This window comes from Sprattus sprattus (assembly GCF_963457725.1).
Source record: "Sprattus sprattus genome assembly, chromosome: 21".
NCBI lineage: Eukaryota > Metazoa > Chordata > Actinopteri > Clupeiformes > Clupeidae > Sprattus > Sprattus sprattus.
This window is the reverse complement of record NC_137919.1, coordinates 1,146,721-1,158,350: the sequence shown is the minus strand read 5'-3', so window position 1 is coordinate 1,158,350 and position 11,630 is coordinate 1,146,721. Positions and strand designations below refer to the sequence as shown.

General features: G+C 44.4%; 1 protein-coding gene across 1 annotated transcript; it reads right to left on the bottom strand.

Annotated features, from left to right (window-relative positions):
• Positions 1-545: 545 nt before the first annotated feature.
• LOC308382452 (uncharacterized protein) lies at positions 546-8,269 on the bottom strand. Its single transcript, XM_080860180.1, has 10 exons — positions 8,072-8,269; positions 6,451-6,635; positions 6,156-6,231; positions 5,230-5,333; positions 5,038-5,121; positions 4,340-4,401; positions 4,172-4,255; positions 3,874-3,928; positions 3,555-3,743; positions 546-2,051 (listed from the first exon to the last, which is right to left on the bottom strand). Exons 2-10 carry the CDS (start codon positions 6,580-6,582, stop codon positions 1,140-1,142), a joined length of 1,698 nt encoding a protein of 565 aa, XP_080716306.1. The 5' UTR covers positions 6,583-6,635; positions 8,072-8,269; the 3' UTR covers positions 546-1,139.
• Between the last annotated feature and the right edge of the window lie 3,361 nt (positions 8,270-11,630).

Genomic DNA, 11,630 nt, shown 5'->3' with positions numbered 1-11,630 from the left:
CAAGAGGAATAGTGGATTATATAGCATGGTGGAGGAAGTAGACTGGATGACAAGAGGAATAGTGGATCACATGACTACTAACCCACTTCTAAGACCAGTAGTATCAATACAACCACTTGGGCTAAATATTTACAACTGGATACACATTTTAAATTATACTGGGGGGCAATTGGCGAGGAAGAAGGGAAAGAATGCATGCACCATTAGATCTGTTTGTGTTCCATTATGAGAGGTAGAAGTTGAGGAGGAGGAGGAGACCTGAGGAGGAGGAGGAGACCTGAGGAGGAGAGGAAGACCTGAGGAGGAGGAGGAGACCTGAGGAGGAGGAGGAGACCTGAGGAGAATGAAACAGATTCACACAACAGACAGCGAGGGAAGCAGCTGGTTTGGGTTTTATTCTGTTCTAACGGTGAAGCTGGGTGGAGATAGCTCACCTCACAGGAGAACATGTTCAGAAGTACATCAGACATCAGCGCATCACCCTCTAACACATAGAGGTCAAAGGTCATGGAACACAGCTGCTCTCACTTCTGCAGTCTGATTCCACAGGGTTAACAAACACAGCAGGAGCACGAACAGTAGTGTAGGACGTCTGATAAGATGCTTAGCATTACACTGAGATACCCACAAGGAAGTACTTCATGTTATGACCCTAACATAACAGGCTATGAGAACTAAGATTTTCCAGTAAAGACAGGTATGATACCATATAATAACTGCAGTTAAAAATTAACCAACTAAAACAAATCATAAAACACTTCCTTATCCATCTGTGTCCCTGGCTGTCTAGGTTGACAATGAAAAAAAAATTAAATAGATTAAATGTCAAACTCTGATCATATACATACAATCCCCTCAAATGTACATTTGTAAATATGATCATGGTGATAGTTCTGATCAGTTGATATCCAACTGGTGCGTGACTGCGCTGAGAACTGTTAACATTGGTCTTCAGTTACACCATAAAGTACAAGGATCCACGTGTTAAAGGTCATCAGTTGACCGGAGCAAACCCAAGTACACGAGGAAGTTACCTGAGATAGATTACCCTCTACATTTAGGGTGTCCAGATTCCCTTGTGTGAAAAACGTGACAGAAAAACTCCCTGTATTGAAAAGTGCCGACATGTTGTGGTTGGCTTAGAGGCTGTAGGCCTCAACCTTTGGGATGAATGTGATGACGTCGCTCAGCTCGTCCAGGCCTTCCTGCAGCTGGGCTACTGTCCCCCTGATCTGCAGAACGAACTTCATGGTCTCCGACTTCACCTCTGGCTTGGCCTCCTCTGCTGCTTCGGGGCGCAGTTCAGTCATGGAGTCCACCTCTCGTAGCTCGACCGTATCGTCGTCTGTGGCACCAGCGCCCTCGAGCATCTCCAGCTGGCCTGGGTCTTCTGCCGTGGCCATCTCCGCCCTGGTCTGTCGGATGTTGTGGATCTCCTTGGCATCCATGGCAATGAAGTAGACGTCCACGGCCAGGAAGAAGGCAGAGAAGATGCCGGTGGCCACCTCTGCCACCCTCACGGCCCTGGCGGTCTGCGCCGCCACCTTCCCCAGGTTCCCCACCTGTGCCAGGCGTACCAGCTCAGAGATGCCCCCCAGCCCCCTCCCCATTCTGACACCCGCCTTGGCCGCGCTCGGTGCCCCTAGTCCTGGAGGATCCTCGGATCTGGAGAGATTGAGGGCCTCTAGGCCCTCACAGATGTGCATGAGGTTGACCACCACGGAGTTCAGCTTCTCCTGGAACTCGCTGATGATGTTCTTCACGTTCCGGCGGTCCATGGACTGGTTGACCATGTTGGTGATGTTGGAGACACCCGCGGTTGCACCACCAGCGATTGCCACCCCAACTCCCACGCCGGTCACGATCAGAGAGGCACCCAGAGTGAAGGGGGCCAGGATGAGACCCACGATGGAGGTGATCCCTCCAGCGGCTCCAATCACTCCTCCAGCCAGGCTGCCGACTGTGGTCCCGAAGTGCAGGTTCTCCAGACCATCAGCCAGAACCCTCAGCTTCTTCAGACTCTCCTGGAGCTCCGCAACAGTCCGGTCACTCTGAACAAGCACACACCACCACCAGACAGAAACAACAAAAGTCACATTCACTGTATGTTTGTTACAGTATCCAAGCTAAAACGACATTAAGGGCACTTTCACATCTTCCGTTCTTTTTATCTTTCAACTAGACCTCTGTGATATCATCCTCAGTTTTAACCAGGATTTTACTAAGTAAGGAGAAAATGTGTTCCATGTTAAATTCCCATCTCCTTAACACAGTAAACCCCTGTAGTTTTACTGGTAAGGTCAAGAGCGGGCAACAAACAGACATTGGCATCAGTTTTGTGTGAGTCAACATAACATAAAGGCATAACTGTCTGCACTGCCACCTCGTCCACATGTAGGTTCAGTGTAGAGGGATCACAGGAATCACTGTACGGCTTCCTGCCCCAATGTGTCTGTTACTCCTCACCTGGCCTACCTGCCCCAATGTATCTATAACAGCTCACCTGGCCTACCTGCCCCAATGTGTCTGGTACTCCTCACCTGGACTACCTGCCCCAATGTGTCTGTTACTCCTCACCTGGCCTACCTGCCCCAATGTATCTATAACACCTCACCTGGACTACCTGCCCCAATGTGTCTACAACACCTCACCTCACCTGGCCTACCTGCCCCAATGTGTCTGTTACTCCTCACCTGGGCTGTGTGTCTGTTACTGCTCACCTCACCTGGCCTACCTGCCCCAATGTGTCTATAACACCTCACCTGGCCTACCTGCCCCAATGTGTCTATAACACCTCACCTGGGCTACCTGCCCCAATGTGTCTATAACACCTCACCTGGGCTACCTGCCCCAATGTGTCTGTTACTCCTCACCTGGCCTACCTGCCCCAATGTGTCTATAACACCTCACCTGGCCTACCTGCCCCAATGTGTTTGTTACTCCTCACCTGGCCTACCTGCCCCAATGTGTCTGTTACACCTCACCTGGCCTACCTGCCCCAATGTGTCTGTTACACCTCACCTGGCCTACCTGCCCCAATGTGTCTGTTACACCTCACCTGGCCTACCTGCCCCAATGTGTCTATAACACCTCACCTCACCTGGCCTACCTGCCCCAATGTGTCTATAACACCTCACCTGGCCTACCTGCCCCAATGTGTTTGTTACTCCTCACCTGGCCTACCTGCCCCAATGTGTCTGTTACACCTCACCTGGCCTACCTGCCCCAATGTGTCTGTTACACCTCACTTGGCCTACCTGCCCCAATGTGTCTATAACACCTCACCTCACCTGGCCTACCTGCCCCAATGTGTCTATAACACCTCACCTGGCCTACCTGCCCCAATGTGTTTGTTACTCCTCACCTGGCCTACCTGCCCCAATGTGTCTGTTACACCTCACCTGGCCTACCTGCCCCAATGTGTCTGTTACACCTCACCTGGCCTACCTGCCCCAATGTGTCTGTTACACCTCACCTGGCCTACCTGCCCCAATGTGTCTATAACACCTCACCTCACCTGGCCTACCTGCCCCAATGTATCTGTAACACCTCACCTGGGTTGTGAGGAAGGCGATGACAGACGGCCTCCACAAAATGTCCTGCGCCGAGGGCCTGAGCGTTGGGTCCACCTGCAGGACGTCTCTGAGGAGCTTCTGGAGGGCCTGGGAGAAGGTATCAGGGAGAGGCTCGTAGGAGCCGCTCAGGGTCGTAGGAACCAGCTTCCCTGAACTCTCTGCAGTGAACTATCCAAGAAGAGGAGGAGAACACCACTTCATACAGGTTCTCTGAACAGCAAATTCATAATCCATACACACATAGTTTAGGTTTACAAAATACAGGCCAGGCATTATTTTAATTGGTTGTTGTACTTACTGGACTCTTCATCATACACAGCTCATAGAGCAGACAGCCCAAAGACCAAATATCACTATAAAAACAGATAAAAAAAGAAAACTGATTCTCTTGCATGTCATGATTCTCAATGGTTGTCATACATCTTTAAACATCAACTCTGTAATGTATGATGGCATGTGCGATATAAGAGTCTATGGTGTGCCTGTGTATACAACTAAAGTATTTAAACGTGTACTCAATAATGTGAACTTTATAGCCTCCATATATATTAGACAAATCATCAGAAGGAACAGTTGCGGTGGCCAAGCAATGTTACCTCTTGTCATGGTATTCTTCTCCCTTCAGGACTTCAGGGGGAATGCTAGTTAGTTCCCAAGTAGAGTCACTCTTCACACCAGCTCTGAAAGACAAGACAGATCAGTCATACAATCAGAATCAGATTACGGATTTATAGATTGAGTCAATAACTTTCAGGCGTAGATACCTTTCTTTGATCTCTGGAAGCTCCCCCAAACACACAGTCCCAAACTCAGTGAAGACAATGCTCTATTAACCAACACAACGGAAAGGAAAAGACACAAGTAAAGTTAAGCAATAAGCCCCAAGAGGCCGTGCTTTGTGCTGATTTTAGAACAGGTAAGGGGAGTTGTTAGGCACGACGCGGGGCTTATTGCTTTTCTAAAACTGTCACAACAAATATTTGATATGGTTTCATTGAATAAAAACAATTCAATTAAAGAAACAATAGTTTAATGATAAACCGTCATTCTTCCGCCATTACAAAGTATAGTTCCTAAATAAATCGTTGCCACGCACCCCTTGAAGCAACGCAACAGCCAGATGGCAAATTTGCCTTGCCATTCGCTGCGCAGTAATATGGAATGTTATCATAGAATGTTATGAGGACAAATTGTAAGGTTATGCTGGATTTTACAACGGCTTTTAGCAAATCACAATCAAGGATTTGAACAATCAGTTTTAGAAAAACATTTAAACAGTAGATACTGAAGTAACTGTATAATGTGTTAACTTGTGAAACCACATCCAGCAGCATCCGACAATCGCCATGGATGATAACCCAAATCTATGCAGTCTTTGCATTTTTTACACATTCACTCTAAACATAGTTTATGAGTTAAATTATGTTCCATAAATAATTACATTACAATAAATATACTATACCTGTGGTCTTAAGTCTCTGTGAACAATGTTATTCGTGTGCAAGTGCTTCAACGCCAAGCAAATCTTGACAAAGCAATCCATAACCTGGAATAAAGATACGTACACATATTTGGATGTAATAACCAACTGTGTCAAACTCCCTCGAATAAAGACGCTCACTTATTCAGAAAATGTAATGTTTTGTGGGAGCACCTCTTCCTCAGTAAACTGCTCCCCACGTTCTCGCTTGTCTTGAATCTTTTGAGACAAATCTCCTCGGTTGGAGGAGTCCACCAACACATAGAATGCTCCAGCATCTGTAAACCAAAGGAAACTTCACTGTGTATTTACACACCACATGCACTACATATTAAGCATTCTTTAAACAAGGTTTTTTTTTATTGCTTTTTAACGCACAGATGTAAACTTGTACAGTACAAATATTAATTCAAGAGTCAAAGAGCACAAACTCCCACCACCCCAACCCCTCCCACACACCCACCCAATCCCTCTCCCTAAACAAAACAGGCATACAGATACAACTCAGACACACAAATATTAAGCATTCTTGAATGTTGGCTACACCAGTGTCATTGAATCACCCTTACTGGAGGATTTCTTGAAAAAATGTACCTCAGCAGTAAATGACTTTCATAATGATATAATTAACTCAAACGAATTATCATAATATGTGCAGTTTGATAACTGTCAGGTACCTTTAAAGGACGTCTGATGTCCAATGATATACGGATGCTGCAGTTACCTTTAAAGGACGTCTGATGTCCAATGATATACGGATGCTGCAGTTACCTTTAAAGGACGTCTGATGTCCAATGATATACGGATGCTGCAGTTACCTTTAAAGGACGTCTGATGTCCAATGATATACGGATGCTGCAGTTACCTTTAAAGGACGTCTGATGTCCAATGACATACGGATGCTGCAGTTACCTTTAAAGGACGTCTGATGTCCAATGATATACGGATGCTGCAGTTACCTTTAAAGGACGTCTGATGTCCAATGATATACGGATGCTGCAGTTACCTTTAAAGGACGTCTGATGTCCAATGATATACGGATGCTGCAGTTACCTTTAAAGGACGTCTGATGTCCAATGATATACGGATGCTGCAGTTACCTTTAAAGGACGTCTGATGTCCAATGATATACGGATGCTGCAGCTTTCCAAGAATTTCATTCACTATGAAGGCATCCTGAGAGACAAGACATTCCAGTCATGAACAATACTTGTCAACGCAAATCCTTTAGAGATTCGCAACATAGGTCTAAGCAAAACAGGATGGAATTACTGATCAAAAATGCAGATGAAGAAAAATAAACCATTCTAGCACATCCACAGTTTGTTGCAAGGATGAAGTTATGGCCTACACATATACATGAGAGCCTAATGGGAAATAACCGTGTGACCTCACCTCTGGGTTATCATTGATCTGTCTGACGAGGTACTCCTTGCCCTCTTGTGACCTCACCAGGCTGGCCCCGCGCTCCTCTCTCACCAGGGTGAAGCCGTGTTGTTGCAGGACGCTCGGTTGGCTATTGCCCATGCTTACTGATGGTCCGAGGTGGTCAAGGGCATAGCACTCTCACTTCTCAGAACCTGTGCATGAACGAAATGTCGGAAATATCGGAAAGATCTTTAGCATTTCTTGATTGTATGCAATAACGGAGTTGTGTTTACGTTTTTTGTCATGGCATTTTACAAAGATAGAGTAGTTTTGTTTTTTGGGGGTTTTCTAAAGATAAAATTGGTAAAAGGGTTTGCATTTAAACCAATCTGACAGCGCCAGGCGTGATAAGGTCAAACATTCTCATATTTTGATTTATTTTGTCGTGGTAGAAATAAGTTTAACGAGCGAATCCCCCTACGTGGCTGTCTGGAGCACAGGCACTTCATAACTATTACTAAATAACTTAATTACGTATTACTAAATGTAGTCATAGTTCGGGTATTGCTATTATTGCAATAATGGACGGCGTTACACGTTATGCTGCTTCAGCGACTGTGAAACTAACCCAGTTCTGCATAAGAGCTTGACAGTGCGTTACGGTTAAGCAGGTGCAACCGAAACTTACAAGAACCGGCAGCGAATGTCGAGTCATCTTCAGCGTCGTGAAACACAACTTCCATCCACAGGAAACTTGCGACCATTGGGCATAGCAAATTGCATTAAAACACCCTGTACGTACACTGTAGTATGTTGTTGTATGTATCACATATGACTGACACCATTCATATGTAGAAACCCCTTGGTCCCTATTGTAAGCTATAGCCTGCTAGATTTAAAAGTGAAACTCATAACTCGGATAACCGGAGCGACACAAGTAGGCTAACTCACAGTCGACAGTGGTTCAATTAGCATTTTGCCATCGGAGAAAAGCGACATCGATTAAGTTATTTACATTTCCACTACAGTCTGACCACAACGCTCAGTTATCTATGTTACTGACAGAAATGAGACGAGCTACCCCAACAACGCTGTTTCTCTGCCTGTAATGATGTACAGGTTTGTGAACAGTTGGCTACGCGGTAAGAGTCATTAGAGTTTCACGAAAATAAACACGAAAAGACCTAGATAGCAACCAGGCTAGCAGTCCACCGGTAAACTTTGGTCCACTCTCAGACTACCATTATCTTCAGTTGAACTGGGCGTGGGTATTCAGGAAGTAACATAAAAGATATATTCGCAATTCCTGGATTTCTGAATCGTGTCCTTGGCGTAATCTATAAACAATCACAACGGGTAAACAGAAGAAGTGTCACTAGACGGCCCTCAAGGCCAATAATGACTTCATCACTTATGGACTAGTTACGTATTAGTAACATATGTGGAAATGCTAAGCGTTATTGAAAAAGCAATACGTAGCAATTAATAAACAAACAAAACAGTTTTTAAAGAAAGTACCAAAACGGTGGTCCGTGCGTGTGTCTGTAAATCACAAATGGACCGAGAACCAATGCGCTAAATGCAGCGGGCCTCTGTGGTTCACTCGCTGTTTGCTGTTCGGGGAAAACTCACATGAAACAAAGCCTACCTGCAAATCAGCGATGTAAAAGAAAGAAGGATGCTCTTTGTATAGGTCTTCGAATGTTGATGACCACGTCCATCACATGTAGAGGACAATTTCAACTTAATCTGTAGAACACCCTTAGTTCCCCTCTTGGGATATAGCCTGCTAGACTCAAGAGTGAAACGAAAGTTAACGTCAACATCTGTGTTGCCAGATCACTGCAGCGCCACGTGCAAACTCTAACTTCGGATACGCATCCAAAACAAGAAATGTGCTGCCTTATTTCTAAAAAGACATGCAAACGTTGTCTGAAGCGATTATGGTAGGCCAACTTTACTTTGGTGGAGGGTCAAACAGTTTGTTACTCAACATCAAGAAGGTCCTTTTTTTCACCAGACGTGCCAAAACACTCCTTCGCTTGCCTACAGTTTTCTGTGGTTTTCATAATTTGACAACTTCTCTTAAAGAGATATGAACAATTTGAATTCAACCAACACTGGCAACACAATTCACGCTGAGAACCCTTGGTGCAGTAGGCTATTCTGTAGTCAGGCTATTCTGTAGTCAGGCTATTTGCAGTGGCGTTCAACTATTAAAGCTCTCTATTTTTTTTTTCCAAAAGAGGCTATTACTTCACAGTCAGTTAACAAATAGCCTGTAAGAAAATTATTGGTATTATATTATAATTGATTATTTGCATATCACATGACAAGTAGGCAATTTCACATTGAAGATGAACTATTTTGACATACACTAGGCCCTACTGACATTATTTCTTGTTCATAAAAAGGACTATTTTAAAGATGTTGTGATCAAAGCACACAAACGACAGGTTGATTGGACAATTGAATTGTTCTAAATTACAAAGTAGAGTTAAGTAAAGTTGAAATTGTTGGTTTAAAAACGAATGGAAATTAAGCTTGAGCTGGCCTTCTAGGATGAAGGATTTTTTTAAAAGTCTAGAGTCGTGTGTGATTAAGAATGAGGGTCACACAACGTGCCATTCTAGGATCTGCCCAACATATTGTGAAAATCTGATGCAACTGACATAAAGAGAGAAGGAATATCAGCGTTAATATGCCCCAGACAACTAGGACACAGTATTAGCGAACATAAATATATAGAGTTTTGTTATTGTTTGAAAGTTTAAGTACTTACCCAATATCCTGAGTGTTGGTATTCATTTTGAATGGGCACACCACCCAAAAGTATATCACCTGATTGATCAGGATAGACAAGATCTCTGTTTCTCTCACACACTGGGCTATTGACTAACTCAGTGATGTTGTTGTTGTCATAGTCCTCGTGAGAATTACCAATGCAGATTTTTAGCCATTTCCCCCTCTAGCAGTCTCTTCTGCTGGTGGTAACAGAACTCTCTTTGTATTTTCTCTTTTACACCTCTGCTCCACCAGAGGGCGCCCTTACAGCAGTATCTCCTGCTCCTTCCCTCTGCTGTAGGTCCATGCTACACCCGGGGGAATCCTCAGATTAGAGGTTGTTATGGTGATGTAATCATAAATCCCATTAAAGGTGGGGGCCTTGATTATAATCATTTACACGTTTCGTTGAATAGATTGAAAATATTTTCACATTTCTTGCGTGACTGTTCACTCACACACCTGCAGTCTGTTCCTGTTCAGTCCTGGCTCTGTGAATGCAATCAATGACTTATCAAAAGCATTGCTTCAGGAGCACAGAAGAGAGGGTTTGTATTTGACTCATCGTTGATCTCAAATATCACAAACCATTTTCCATGACCAAGGCCCCCGCCTTTAATGGTGCAATGTGATGTTTGTTAAACTCCTCTGTTTAAATACATCTATACAAATATGCACTGACAAAGAGAGGGAGGCAGAACCTGAAGCAGGGGAGGCAAACATTAGTGAGCTGATATGACCCAACTCGTGTTGGTTGTGATGTGTGAAGTTTATATTATTGCTGCTATATGTGTGGTAGTGTGCCTCTTTATCATCTTCAGTTGCTAGAAATACAATTATATCCCAAGAAATACTGCAGGAGTATTCAGGCCTAACAGGCTTTCCTAAGAATCTATAGATACATTTAGATAATAATAATTATTAAATATTTAAGACCTTTGTCAGGTTTTTAATGGCACACACGACACCCTGGAACACACACGTGCATATATGGAGGTGACACAAGACACACACACACACATACAGACACGCAGGCAGGCCTGAGGTCGCGGTGAATTTATTTTCTCCTTTCTTAAGGACACCCCAGGAGCAGTGGGCAGCTTGTAGCACCCGGGGACCAGGTGAAGTGAGCTGTCCATCTTTGGTCAGGGATGGACATGTGTTCTCTTATTCCCTGTAGATCCCTGACTGTAGTCTTTAAAAAAACTAACCAACACACTCACACATTTACTGACATCCTGCATTTACAGCTTTGCTCTGAGTCAATATTTGACAGGTGTGCTGGAGCCAGACCAAGCTTCACAAACCGGTCCAAACGCACCAGTTCACGGATCCCCCCCAATACTCTTTACCTCTCTATCGCTTGCCTTGTGTTCTGTAAGTCAATATTGATGTCGTCCAGCTTTCTGTGTGTGTGTGTGTGTGTGTGTGTGTGTGTGTGTGTGTGTGTGTGTGTGTGTGTGTGTGTGTGTGTGTGTGTGTGTGTGTGTGACAGAGACAGCTTTCTAATAGGTCCACTAATGAGCTGTGGTGTTAAGATTGTGAATTGTTCCCTGGAGGCCTTATCTCCCCAGGCAGATGACTGTCATGTGGAAGTACAGGCAGTGTGTCATGGATGTGTCTCTGAGGGTGACGACGTAAGGCTATTATGAGGGAAAGTACATGAGAGTACTTACATTTAGATTTAGATTTGGACTTGGTGTTCTTTGCCTTGTCTTCTTTGCCACTGTCATGTGGAAATACAGGCAGTGTGTCATGAATGTGTCTTTGAGGGTGAAGACGTAAGGCTATTATGAGGGAAAGTACATGGAGAGGACTTACATTTAGATCTAGACTTTGTGTTCTTTGCCTTTCGGATCCTCTGGCCTTGAACAACAAAGCCTTATTTTCAGAGCATGCGAGATAGAGAAGTGGCAAGAAATATGTTGATACATAGATATACAGTATACACACATAAGTACATGCCCTTACAGACGCACTCACACACACACACACATGAACATACACATGAGAACACACACACACACTGTCTCTGTCACACACACACACACACACTGTCTCTATCACACACACACACACACACACACACATACACACACACACACACACACACACACACACACACACACACACACACACACACACACACTCACACACACACACACACACACACACACACTCACACATAAGAACACACACACACACACACTCACACACACACACACACTCACACATAAGAACACACACACACACACACACACACTGTCTCTGTCACACACACACACACACACACACACACACACACACACACACACACACACACACACTCATTTGGGAGTCAATTTGCACCATAGTCAAATCCTGTTATCATTCTCTGCGCATACATGCCGTAGCTCTTGGCGTATGCTCGAGGTCACCTTGAT